Below are 13,974 nucleotides of genomic sequence, written 5' to 3' on the forward strand. Positions count from 1 at the left end.
TGAAAATACGACAAAAGGTTTTCATGAGGTATATGATGTCCCCATACATTTTGTTATTACAGTTTCTGTATGTGCCCCTGTCTTATAAGGGCTTGGTTTAACTTCTGGTTTGCTACTAAAATTGAATTACCATGTTGCAAAATGATGCATGTCTAAAAGTGTGACACCAACATGAAATGTTAGGAAAGGTCTACTCTAACACTTGTGAAAAAGCTGTTGTGAGATAGATGGTATTGCAGCAGTTAGATACATTCAAACAGGAAGGTTGCTACCTGTATTAAGAGTCAAGTAAACAATTTTGCTACTTCAGGATTTCTTTTTCAAGCATATTAAAAAGTGACCCAGGCCCAGGGGTAAAAATGCATCAATTTGGAACAAAAATGTTGGCTCAGATTACACACTCAATGTAATTTATAAAAGTTACAGGTAAAAAAAATTCTTCCAAATCTAATAACCAATGAATGCTGACAAGACAAGGAGCTGCAAACTGTAGTCATTTAATGTGTCTATGTCAGCATATGAGGACCGTTCAATGACAGAGCTGTGTGGCTGAGCGTTACCAAACTTGACATCAGACAAATTGGTATTTTTAAGACCAAAATTTAATCACAGTTAAGAATAAAAAGGTAATTGTAACAAAAATGTAAGATGTAGTCTACACAGGTTTTTTCTATGTTTAATATCCATGTTACAAAAGACAAGAGGACAATTTTTTAAAAAAACACTCTATGAGCTACAATACTAGTGGTACAGCATATATTCCAAATATTCTGGAACTCTAAAATGCTACCGCACTCTTAACATTATTGCTCAAAAATGGTTTAGGTCCTTAATTTAAGATGCATTACATTACTTTTATAATGTTACCTCTGCTACTAAGACATCCTATAATCAGAATGTATATTATTAGTTTCTGTATGAAAATAATCTGACTTACATTGGCCCTGCTACAGAGGAGAAAATGCAAGAGTGTAAGAAATAGTTTGTTTAGAACAGTGGTTCCCAATTTTGATGTTACTAGAGAACAGCTCTCAGAATCCTTGACTCAGGCCATATTAGCTGGGACTTGAAATCCAGTTAACATCTGGGACTCAAGTTCGAGAATAACTGGTTTAGAGGAAGAAATTGAGTTCTCTCTTGACAGTATATCACAAAGATAAACAAACCCATCCGCAGAAAAAGAACATTGATTAAGATTAATCTACCTAAACAGGACCATATCCATTTGCTTCAAAGTAGCATTCCAGACTGGGGAGTATTTTCCACCATTTGTGAATGCAATCAATCCTTCATCTGTTTTCATAGCATATTCAGCATTGCTTTCATGTCACATTGTAAATCTCATGAAACTGATGTAAACACAAAGAGAATGCATTCTTTTCTATTAAAAGAGATAAATTCATCTTGTGGCTGGCACATCAGAAAATTGCTTCCACGTGTTTTCATGCCAAGCTTCTTTGCCTTGGCTTAATCCTTGGATACAGCTAGAAAATAAAGGATTGGAAAGAGAAATCAAAACAATAAGTTAAAGATGTAGAAGATCAGTTTAAGTAATTGTGAATACAGAAAAATATGTCAGCAGTGTTCTTATGTATCCCCTTTGACGTAGAACTCATCTGCATAGCTACAATTATCATAAAGAAAAAACCCACTGATGTAGTAATCATTATTAAAATTGAAAATAACTTATTTTGTAAATTACATTGAAATCACAATTAGCACCGACATTTTCTTTAAAATCACACATTCTGATGCTATGATGAACAACTACGGTAGTTCAGTTGGCAATTTACCTACAGCAACCACAGTGGCAAGGAGCTTTTTTGGGCCCTCCAGTACTAAGAAAATACCTGGTTGTGACAACGGGCTTAGAATAAACATAGATGGTATAATGTAGCACTCTCTCTCCTCTCTACTGAAGAGTTTAGTGAGGAGTTAGAACTTTTTAGGCCTGGATGAATCTGAAGAAGTGTGATCATTGCCACCAGGCCTGTTTTGTGCTCACCTCATCATCACTAGCAATTAAAAATAACCCACAGGGGCATGGGGAGCAAAAGCCCTATCTTCCAAAAACAGAAATACAGATCTATGTTCATTTTTTAAATAGTCACAGTTAAAAAAAATTTGGACCCACAGTTCTGCCACAAAGTTGTTCACCCAGGGTAATTGCCCTGCGATACAGGACAGACTACATATGGCATTCATTGGATGCTACTTTCTGCCCATAGTGCCTGTTGCCAACCTCTGCACGATAAGATAGGTACAGACAACATATATATCAAGGGAAGATGGCCTTTCTTCTGTTTCACAAGAGTCATCATTATAAATCATTTGCTTCTGTATCCCTGAATTAGAATAAAAGCAGTAAGAAAATTTCCAAATTCTGATGCCACAACCAAAACACCTGTGGGAAATATTGTGTTCCGGCTTATGAGTGAGCAAACTATATGTAACAAAGGAAGAGGTCAAACTAGAGAGGACAACAGGTCAGAAGACATGATTTTAAAACAAAGAGAAAGAAATGAATACTTTGCACAATACTATGTGCTGTTGAAGCAAAGAAACAAAGGATTTTTCCTTAGCCTGTGGCAATCATATTTTTGGATGCTAAAGGTATGTTGGGGAGAAAGGTATTTTCAGCACAAATAAGCAGATGAATTTCTCAATATAGCGGCAAATAATTTGGTGAAGATAATACATTCTGTTCATAAAGCTTATTTTAAAAGGCCTAGATTCTATTCTTCAAAGCCGGCTTTTGTTGGAAAATGGTTCTGTTTGTGAATCCATGGATTATCTGTTAGAAGATGCCAGGCATCAAATATCAATCAGCTGAAACCAAGACAATTTAAGACTCTGCCAGTACTGAAGGATTATCTGATGGACCAAAGTTGCCAGACATATATAAAGAGATTAAGAAACGGAGGAATTATAAATAATATTATGCCAAAGTCCATCTGCTAGTTTTATTTTAGCATGAAGGGCAAGAATGTTTCAAGACATTTGCCCCATTCCTGCAAGGGCAGTGCCTTGAAAAACAGAAAAAGAGAACTGAAACATATTTATAACCATTAGACATCTGCCCTCTATTGCTTCTGAACTTCTATTTGTTACCTATAGTTACTAGCAAACACATAGAGAAAACTGTCTCTACTGGATAGTTATATTATGATAAAAACTAAAAGTACAGCACATAAAGACTAACAAAATGAAGACTTGGCATAGTTTGTATCGCATGCAGCACACTTCAAGGTTTGCATGAGGCATATAGCTCAGTTTCTGTGCAAAAAAATACATGAACAGGGATATCTGAAATGGCACTATCTTAAAAATAGCAGGTGAAGAATGAAATTAAAACAGCCATTCTTGAACAAAAGAGTCTTAGAGACAAATTTCAACATGATATCAAATGAGAATTCATCTTTCTTTGGAATTACCAGTTACAACCACTCTTTAAGCAATTCCCACTACCTTTAGTTTACTATTTCTTCTCACCTTTCTAATTACAATTCCTTGCCCACTACATCCAAAGGTTAAATAGTGTCTTCTGTACTTGGACAAAGGCTTTTCATTACCTTACGAATGTTGTTCTGTTTATGCTAGGATGTCCTTCTCATCTTCCACTAATATTGATTATACAGTGACAAGATAATCATCAACATTTGTAGATTCTGAGTTTCTATTTCTCCACATCCTCCCCCAAATCTGGCATTCACTTGATTAGATCAACACTCCATTAATGTAATGGAAGTGGTCTGCAATCCATGAAAACTTAGCAAAGTAAAACATTTGAAACTTTAAGGTGCCACAAGAATTTGGTACTTTTGCTGCAACAGCCTAGTAAGTTTAACCCCTATTAAGATATATTATGATGTGTTGTACATTGTTTTATCCACCGTTCTTTTATGGCAGTATACAGTATAAACATTTAAGTAAAGTATTATTTTTAATAAAATAAATGATGGAACACAGGTAGTGAACTGAATTGTCAACGCAATGTAATTTGCAAAACCTTGTAGGGTCAATTGCAATGACTGTTTAAAGTACCACAGGAAGAATCATAATTAACTCAGCAGGATTGCCACTATAATGCTGATGTGCCATGAAAACCCTTTCATGTGGCAAAAAGGTAAAACCAACTCTCCAAGAATATAATTTGCTATTATATCCACCATTCTGATAAACTGGTTTCCCTAATAACAAAGGTAGGTAGTCTGAAATCACTCTTAAAACAACCCTTCCAACAGTGATTAATGTAAACAATCATGGGCCCAAATCCAAACAGAATCAGATAATTTTTAGCATGATTACTGTCTCACTCGCTCCCCCCCCCCATCCCCACCTTCCCCACCCCTTTCTTTTTCTCTTTTTCTTCTCCCTTTTTCTCATATGGTTGTTGAGGAAAAGCCAGAAGTATACTCAATAGACTTATTGTAAGTATTTCTACCTACCCCAAGTAAATTACGTGGCACATATCCTTCTTTGTCACTTAACTGTGCCCACCACCACTCTATTTCTTCTTCATCTTCCCGGCGAAGAACTGTCATGCAGTCTCCTGCTTTCATAAACAGTTCATCATCATTCTGAGCTTCATAATCCCACAGAGCATAGACCACTCCTTTGTTCATTATTCCCATTTTCTCTTGAACTCCTATATAAAAAAAACCAAAATCAAACTCAATCATAACAAAACATTATTCCACAGTATTTATTGTTTTACATATTTATCTATTGCCCTATATCACATATGATATATCACATTGTACAAGTAAACTCAACCCATATTATTGGCAACCACTACAACTCCTTCAAAACTGGTGTTATGTGGTTTCTATACAGCAGTGTAGTCAGCAATCTTGGTGCAGCATTTTGCACTGTGCATATAATCAAAGGTAACCTACATACAACATATTCCAATAGTCTAACTGAGCTACACAACATCTAATATGAGAACCATACTGAACCTTGTCAACTATCATAAAAATTAGAACTTTAAATCTAATTAAAAATTAAACAAAAGGCTATAAACTTACTAGATGTTTTTTTAAAACAAAAAACAAGGCTAGAGGATACCTAAACAATAACAGGGTCAACAAAAATGAATAAACTACTAGGCAGCTCAACGTGCTTTCTTTCTGAAAGCATGTTAAAATACTTCCCCAGAACAGCAGAAACAAAAAAAATCCAAACACACACACACACACACACACACACACACACACACACACAGACACAGAGTTTCTAGATAAAGTAGTACTGCTTCTATCCTGTAAAAGTAAAAAAAAAAAAAAGGGGGGGTTCTAACCAATCTGTTATGATAAATAAAATAGAGACTGGCATACTGGATTCTTACTGTGAAAGTCTATTATTGCATGTGGAAAAGGAGATATGCTAGTTTGGGACGTACGCAAACTGATCTTCGATACTCTATATTCAGGGACTCTTTAATGTAATAGGTGATCAGAGAAGGGATAAATGCTTTCACTTACTAAAACAGGAGGGTTGCCTCTAGAAGGAGAAAGTGGGAGGAAGACCCTCCATGCCTGCAGATGTTGGCTCAAGCTGATGGTTGTCTGTCTGTACTAGCATGTGGTAATGATGTAGGATTAAAGTGAGTTAATGCTAGCTTCTCCATCATCACCCTGTGCGGTGCAGACAGACAACACATCAACTAGGAAGGCAGCTACTAGGAAGAGACGCTGCTGCTGCTGCTGCTGCTGCTGCTGCTGCTAATAATAATAATAATAATAATAATAATAATAATTGCATTTATTATTCCCCTCTCTTCATGGCTCAAGGTGGGGCAAAACACAGTTAAAATACATAATAATAATAAAATACATTCAGTTAAATCCATATATTAAAACATACTTCTATAAAACACACATATTAAAATACATGGAAAGGAGATTACAATACAATAGACACTGAATGTGAATTTGAAATTTATAGTTAAAAATTGACTGGGCGGGCCTGCCAGAACAGATAGGTCTTCAGTTGTATCTCAAATTCTGACAAATGATTTAGTTCAATAAATATCTGAGGTGGAGACCAAGGGGAAAGCCTACACTGGAAATTAGAATTGCCATAATACAGTGAGAGGAAATTTATGTGAGTAGGAGGGCTAATGACAGGGAGATATAGGCCTTCATCAGATCATGTGTGAAATTCCACCTAGCAGATACTTTACTGGGGGGTTTGGTGTGGTGCCATCCTGACTTTCCTATACATGATGCACCTGTTAAGTACTTTGGATCCAGAATTGACTAAAAATTCCTTCCCTGCCTGGATGCTAGGGGAAAAAATTAGTACACTGCTTACTTCTCTGATAGTGTCTTTGGGGAAAGTGTCTCTGTTGTCTTTGGGGAGATTACTTCGATACTGATAATGGAAGGAACCTTGGATGGGAGAATGAGTGACTTCTGCCTGACCTGAGATCCTTACAAACTAAAATAATCACTCCTCTTCTCCTGTATGATTTTTAAGCCTCTTTTGCTTAAGCCTTCAATATGGATCCATTTAGATCCAGAAAGATTTGCTGAAACAGTTTTTAATGTATGTACATTATTTGAAACAAAAAGACCACTGCAGGCGGTTAGGAGTGCATATTAGTCTTTTCTCTGCATCTCTAGCGTATATAGTTTCTGTACTACTTCTGTATCAGAAGTAACTAAAGCTCAAGTTTCAACTAATTTTTGTAGAAACATTAAAAAGTGAAAAAAATAAGGAATCTGTCTCAGCTTCATGGCAGAAGAAGCCACCTTTCACAATGAACAAACATTAGTGGATTAACTACAATATTTCAATTCAAGGAAAAGCAAAACATTCAATTCTCAGTCTAAAACACAAATGTGCTAAATTTTTCACAATAATAAATTGACAGATAGCTTTCATTTTCATTAGTAGGACATTTTTCTTTGACTCTCTATCTGACCCTAAGCCATGATATCTGTAACCAAAATGTTACCAACCAATGAACATACTACCATGGACCATACATGTTTTATCTTGCCAGATAATCTTGAAAACAGATAATTTTTACTTTGTTTCTTTTAAATACATATGGGAAAAGGACATAAAAGCATTTTGGCGCAGCTATCATTTTAACTAATTCCATTTTTGGCACATACCATAGAGGAACTGAGAACACTGTGTATAACCTTCTTCCATTTCTTCACATTTATCTGCTGCAGTCTGCATATCACTGTAGGTTGTGGCAAAAACAGCAGCACCTGATTCCACTAAAAATTTGCACACTTGGACATTATTGCAAGATGCTGCACAGTGCAATGGGGTCCTAGAAATTATAAAGAAAAAATTGAAATTATTATTTACTTGTATCTCAGTACTGGGAAAGAATTTAGTAAAACGTGAAAAATAGTTCAATTATTACTGGTAAAAAAAGAGAGACAAGAATTCTTGATCTCTTTTACGGTTTAACAGGCATATTTCCTTCACAATTGCTTTTAGAAGGGGGAAGAGTTATAAATGACCAACATGTATCTCCATTTCCATTCTTGCTACACAGCATCTGATATACACTGAAAAGGCCCATTTGCTGGAAGTGCCAACATGTATAGACTGGATGTTGAAAATCCAAAAATATGCAGTGATGAGTAAGTTAACAAAGTTTATTAGAGATAAGACAGCTGAAAATGTTGAAGATGAATGGAGCTTAATGATTACATTTATCGAACTTATATGGGAGCCAGAATCAATTGGTATCTCTATGTGTCTGTATGAGTAATACTTAAAGTATACATATATTCTAGTATAATGAAGCTTTAAAATTTTTGATAGTTGTAGAAGAGAAACAATTATTATATCATATATAATTATAATCTGGCAAGTTTGGAAGTGACATATAATCCCTGTATGTTTAGTTCAATTTAGCATTTGATCTAGAATATATGTATGTTTTCCTATACTTTAAATGTAATTTTATGTAGTTAAACTTTGTGTACTAATAAAAATATTTTTGAAGAGACTTATTTACCACCAACATTTTTCCCTTATCCCACTCAGTTCTCCTCCTCACTCACTGTCAAATGGTCTAACTCAGTAGTTCTCAACCTGTGGGTCCTCAGATGTTCTTGCCTTCAACTCCCAGAAATCTTAACACCTGGTAAACTGGCTGGGATTTCTGGGAGTTGTAGGCTAAAACCTGGGGACCCACAGGTTGAGAACCACTGCTCTAATTGAAGTATTATGAAAAAGAAGCAAGTCTGCTTCAAAATTAAATTATTAAATGTGGGCAGAATATGAATATATGACCCAGCCAATGCATGGGCCAACAACTGTGAAATAATCATCCTTACCATCCATCACTATCTGCAGCATTTACATTTACACCAAACTGTACCAGGAATTTTACAATTTCTGTGTGACCAGCACACACAGCATTGTGCAGCGCAGTGATACCCTCATCATTGGGCAAGCTGGGATCTTCAACCTACAAAGCACACACACAAAAAAATGCAGCTAAGAATTTACGCAACTGCTTTCATTTATCGCATTTTATTATATACTTTATTTTTATATCTCCAAATTTATTGCATTAGAAAACTTGTATTATACTATCCACAGAAAGTCTCATATGCCATCCTTAAATACAATTCAAAATATCACACAGTTCTAAGCGCAGCTCAAGCTTTATCCCCAACTACTGGAAACAGAAAATGTATACCTCATAAATGATTCGCTGTACAAGATCAAATTCTCCCTCAAGAGAGGAATCTAGAAGCAAAGCAAGGGGATTGAATTTCACTCGCATTCCATGGTCAATCCTGTCTGATCCGATTTTACGTAGGTTTGTCCTCTTACCCTGAAAAGAATAGTAAGACACTCATTTATAAAAATAAATTAAAGCAAGACAATATTGAGATAATCCTATGTCTACTAAAAAGTAATAGTACTAATCTAGCACAACCAATTGTCTTATTGCAAAAAAAAAATCAGCACTTCATCCACATACTGAACACTGTGGGAGACACAATTATATACTTAAACCTAGGAAACATTCCCTAATGTAACCATCATAATAGCTAGTCACCTCCGGAAAATGTTCCTATAGGTCTAGATATACTTCACCAAGAAAGGGAGGTACAATTCAGTATGAACAATGAGGAGTGACTGCAGAATTGGAAATAGATTCAAGGGATAAAGCACACTAAATAGAAGCAAGAGCAGATAGTCCAATAAAGATGTGCATGCATATGAAGACCAGATAAAAGAAGTGCCTTCATAAGTATAAAAACTGATAGGGAGGAACTGGGAGAAATATAAATCTTTGTTATCGTAATAAGAACGAATAATTCTCTAAGTGGGTAATAAAAGTTCTTATCCCATTTACAATGTTGCACAATGTTCCATCTGAAGCAAGAGCTAGAAGAAAATGCTTTGTTGTTGTGTGCTTTCAAATATTTTTCCAATATATGGTGGCTGAAGGCAAATTTAACACAGGGTTTTCTTGCTAAGATTTGTTCTGAGGTGGGTTGCTTTTGTCTTCCTCTGAAGCTGATAGCTATGACTTGCCCAAGGACACAAGTGGATTTCCATGGTTGAGTGAATCCTGCTCTCCAGAGTCCTAGTCCAGCTCTCAAAACACTGTTCCACACTATCTCCCAAAAGAAATACTGCTAGAAATCAACATTTCAAGTAATCAAGCAATATGTCCACTAATAAGCTACAATTCCAGACAATATCCTAGTAACAATATCTTCTTGACGTAATGACTCAAAAGTGTCAGTACTTAATAAGATTACTAGTGGCACAAAGCCACTGCTTTTAATAATAAATGAATGCTATGGATATATTTCACTTTGAGGAACTTCCTGGATCAATTTTACATTTATTTTTTAAAAGTTCAGATTCTGAAGCATGTGATGTTTGTAGGAGTCCTGCATTTATAAGAATAATAACTCCAGCTGGTTGAAAAGTAGCAACAAGCCCTATTCAGAGGCATGTGTAAATTTTGACAGATGCCAGGATAATAAAAAAAACTGTAAACAAAGTGAGTCATGTTGACTCTTGTTCAGTTCATATGGTGGGATGGAGGAAACCTTTCATCTCTTTTCCACAATTAAAAATCATTGATTTCTCAAGGATGGGAGGAAGAAAATGTTTTAAGTGTACTACTCATTACCACCCCATAGTGAGATTGCTTATCTGGGCTTTAATATTAAAAATGCCAGCATACTTCAACTGATATCTCCAAAGAATATTTCTATCTATTTCCAAAGTCTTTCAAAAAAAAACTGAGGCAATACAGCAGGGGCTGTGAAAAGAATGCTGAAACTGTTCAAAACTGGGAGGCACAAAGAAAGTCTAAAAGGTTAAAAAGATGTACATGATAGCATGAGACATACAGACAGGGAATGCTACAATGAGAGGAAAGGGTTAACATAAAGAGGTGGAGCATCTGTCACTGAGAACTGCACATAACCCATGAATACATTACAAATCTGATATCAATATACAGTAAGGAAACTGACATGACCTACACTGTGTTCGCTTTTTTACTAAAATCAACAGGATTCCAAGATTTGAAAAATCTTCAGGGTTAGAATTACAAGCCCTGCATGTTTCATTATGGGTCAATTATATAATAAACCAACTCAAACCTGAAACTGAAACTATTCAAACACCTCGTGGGATTGCATCTAGAATAATTATATATTCTGTTTTTGGAAGCAATTTATGAAAATTATGTGACAAGCTAGGATTTGGGATCATCTTCTACCCTCAGGCATGGGCAAATTAAGGCCCAGGAGCCAGATGCGGCCCCCTGGGCACTTACCTCAGGCCCGCCTCATTTTCCCTGTCCTCTTGGCATAAGGACATCCCGCAGCATCCTTATGCCAAAAAAGGTGAGGGAGTAAGGCAGACAATAGTTAAGTGTCCTCTGGAGCGTTCTCAGCCATTGCGTGTCTCACACTCCTCCTCCCCCTAGCATAAGGATGGTGCAAGCAGCCCCATCCTTATGCCAGGTGGATAGCTCAAGGAAGGCATGTGGCGGCTAAGAGCCCCTGGAGCACTCTCAGCCTCCACCTGTCTTCCTCTCCGCCTGGCATAATGCCGAGGATCGGAGGAGGAGGATGGGGAGAAGAACTGGGGATGGGGAAATCGGGGCAGTCACCTCATGTCCCGCCTTCCTCCCGGCATAAGGATGGGGCAAGCAGCCCCATCCTTATGCTGGGAGGACAATCTGAGGATGACCTGCCCCTGCCTTGCCCCCTCCTGGCCCTGCCCTCTCCTGGTCTCGCCCTCTCCCGGGCCCACAATGCTACCCCTAGGCAAAAAGGTTTGCCCATGCCTGTTCTATCTGCTTGTTGTCAAGTGTTTTCTGTCTTAGGAATGCCCTAAGTTGATTTTATCACAGAGATTTCTGAGCAAAATTTGTTCAGAGAGGGTTTGTCTTTTGCTAAGATAGTGTGACTCACCCAAGTTCACCCAGTGGGTTTCCATTACTGAGCAGCGATTCAAGCCCTGGCCTCCACAGCCATAGTCTAATGCTCAAATAACCACACCACTCTGGTTTTTACCTGCGAAGTTCTGTTCTAAAGGTTCAAGAACTACAGTAGAGTCTCACTTATCCAAGCCTCGCTTATCCAAGCCTCTGGATAATCCAAGCCATTTTTGTAGTCAATGTTTTCAATATATCGTGATATTTTAGTGCTAAATTCGTAAATACAGTAATTACAACGTAACATTACTGTGTATTGAACTACTTTTTCTGTCAAATTTGTTGAAGTTTTGGTGCTTAATTTGTAAAATCATAATCTAATTTGATGTTTAATAGGCTTTTCCTTAATCCCTCCTTATTATCCAAGTTATTCGCTTATCCAAGCTTCTGCCGGCCCGTTTAGCTTGGATAAGTGAGACTCTACTGTACTTGGTACTTTAACCTATCTACTATTTATTGAGGTGTGTGAAAAATTAGTCATCAAGACGATTTGACATTTTTTAAAAATTCACCATATTGCCAATAAGACGAATTTAAGACAAACAGTGAACCGGCACGCAAGAAGTAAAAATGCAAAAATTGCATTGGGGAACAGAATACACTCTTGAGAGTATGAACAGTCTTGCAAGTGTAATCTGTCAGGAGAGGAAGGAGGGGCAGAAAGAAGAAAGCCAATGTGTTCCTTTTGTTGCTTCAGCTACTTGTCTGTGATACATACTCTTGCTTTCTTCAGCAGTTTACACTTTGCATACTATCTCCAATAAACATTGTAGAGGGAATTTGGTATTATTAACACGATATTGCTTCAAGATAAGATGCGAACTCAATTGTTGTTTAGGGGACATGAGATATTTACGGTAGTTTAGATTTGTCCCATTGAACTAAAAACCTCTTTGACAATAACAGGCACAAATCCACTGAGTCTAGTATTATTCTCTCACACACAAACAGAGCTTTCAAGAAACAAAGATAGAAGATGGCAGATCAGAAACAAAGTGCAAAAGATAATCAGGAAAGGTGTGTCAACATGGACAGCATCCTGCTAGTGGCTTATGTCCTTTTTTGGAAGGAGCAGAGAAAAATATTTTTAGTCCTTTTCATCACATCCAAAATCTGTCCCAACCACTCCCCAGTAGCTGCTAAGTCCCAAGAGGAGTTGCTACAGCTGTTTACCACAAGGGAGGAAATAACCCAACTTAAACAACAAAGATGTGGCTGTCTCAACTCAAGAACAGAAAGGAAGATGTACTCCAACTGTGGGCACACCTAAGTTTTCCCCTCCTCTGATCTGAGACCAGCTGCATCTTTCTCAAGTGAACAAACTCCCCATGTCTCATCTTTGAACTAATAAATTTACAGCAACAGCCTTTCTGGGGATTGACAGCTGCAAGAGGACAGAGAATTACATGAACAGAATGTCACTCTCTGCCTACTAGATATAGGATCTTGGCCCTTAGTTATAAAGAGGTCCTAGTCTACATAAATGGCTCAATATATCGTTTCAAACATAACTGCCTAAAATAAGAGACACAACTTTTTTACTTACAGGTGGTAAAGAGAACTGTCCAGTAACCTCAGGAGGCCGCATACTAAACGAGTCCTCTGCCAAAGTCTCTGGCTCTCCTGAAGGATATGGAGGTGGTGGATAGGGAGGATACTCCTCCATATACATTTCCATAGGCAAGGGTACATCTAGACTTGGTTCCTCCATTTCAGGCTGAGTAATGGATGTATTGTCGGGTATGTTCTCAGGAACACTATCTAGTCCTGATGAAGGGAAAGCATATGTGCTCTGATCAGTATTTGGACTTTCTGCCTCTTCTGCAATAGCTGGCTCAGGCGGAGGAAGAACCACCTCTTTCACAACTTCTGTGCTTAGGTAAGGGTTTGGGATTTCTGTTGAGTCTTCAGTAATGGCTACCGAAGTTTGCTTTGATGGGTATGACGGGGCTGATATAGTCTCCATAGCAGCCAAAGTTGTTCTCTGGTACAACAGCTTTTGAATATTAGGCCCATTAGGCCCCTCTGGCTCAGTAATGGAACTACGTTTCTTCAATGGTCGTGGTGCATTGGACAGCTTCTTCCGAAGGGCTTCGAGATCTGCATCACTTTGATTTCTATAAGGATTTGACAAGAAAGGCAAAAGCTTGGTTGGACTAAGTGGGCGAGGAATACGTTCTGTTTCATTGTTTTCATTGGCTGAAGCTGTGGTCTCCATTTCAGGCTCTGGACTGGAGGGTTTTCCTTGAGTGTTTGAATAAATATTCTCCATTTGCTGCTGTTGATTTGGGAGGCCAGTTCCAGCAATAACTGGCTTTCCATACACTGCATAGCAATTGAGAAAAAAAAACTGTCAAATTCTTGACAAATAAAAATGCACTGATTTCAGCTAAATAACTTTACATAAATAAGATTTGCATAAAATCAGTAATTTCTGTCAGCAGCCAAGCCATTACTGTAAATAGTTACATCTATCAGTCAGATACACTTCTCTAGCCTTGAGGAATATAATG

At 37.4% G+C, this 13,974-nt stretch overlaps 1 protein-coding gene across 2 annotated transcripts in view; it reads right to left on the reverse strand.

Moving 5' to 3' along the window:
• Positions 1-584: 584 nt before the first annotated feature.
• The window catches only part of tp53bp2 (tumor protein p53 binding protein 2), a 58,277-nt gene continuing 44,887 nt past the window's right edge, over positions 585-13,974 (reverse strand). For both annotated transcript variants that reach the window (XM_008125889.3, XM_008125890.3), the window contains exons 13-18: positions 13,008-13,786; positions 8,684-8,821; positions 8,316-8,449; positions 7,128-7,294; positions 4,449-4,648; positions 585-1,484 (exon numbers count right to left, since the gene is read on the reverse strand). In XM_008125889.3, coding sequence (XP_008124096.1) covers positions 1,443-1,484; positions 4,449-4,648; positions 7,128-7,294; positions 8,316-8,449; positions 8,684-8,821; positions 13,008-13,786 — 1,460 coding nt within the window. In that variant the 3' untranslated portion in view covers positions 585-1,442. The remainder of the gene's footprint in view (positions 1,485-4,448; positions 4,649-7,127; positions 7,295-8,315; positions 8,450-8,683; positions 8,822-13,007; positions 13,787-13,974) is intronic.

Source organism: Anolis carolinensis, chromosome 1 (genome assembly GCF_035594765.1).
Source record: "Anolis carolinensis isolate JA03-04 chromosome 1, rAnoCar3.1.pri, whole genome shotgun sequence".
NCBI lineage: Eukaryota > Metazoa > Chordata > Lepidosauria > Squamata > Dactyloidae > Anolis > Anolis carolinensis.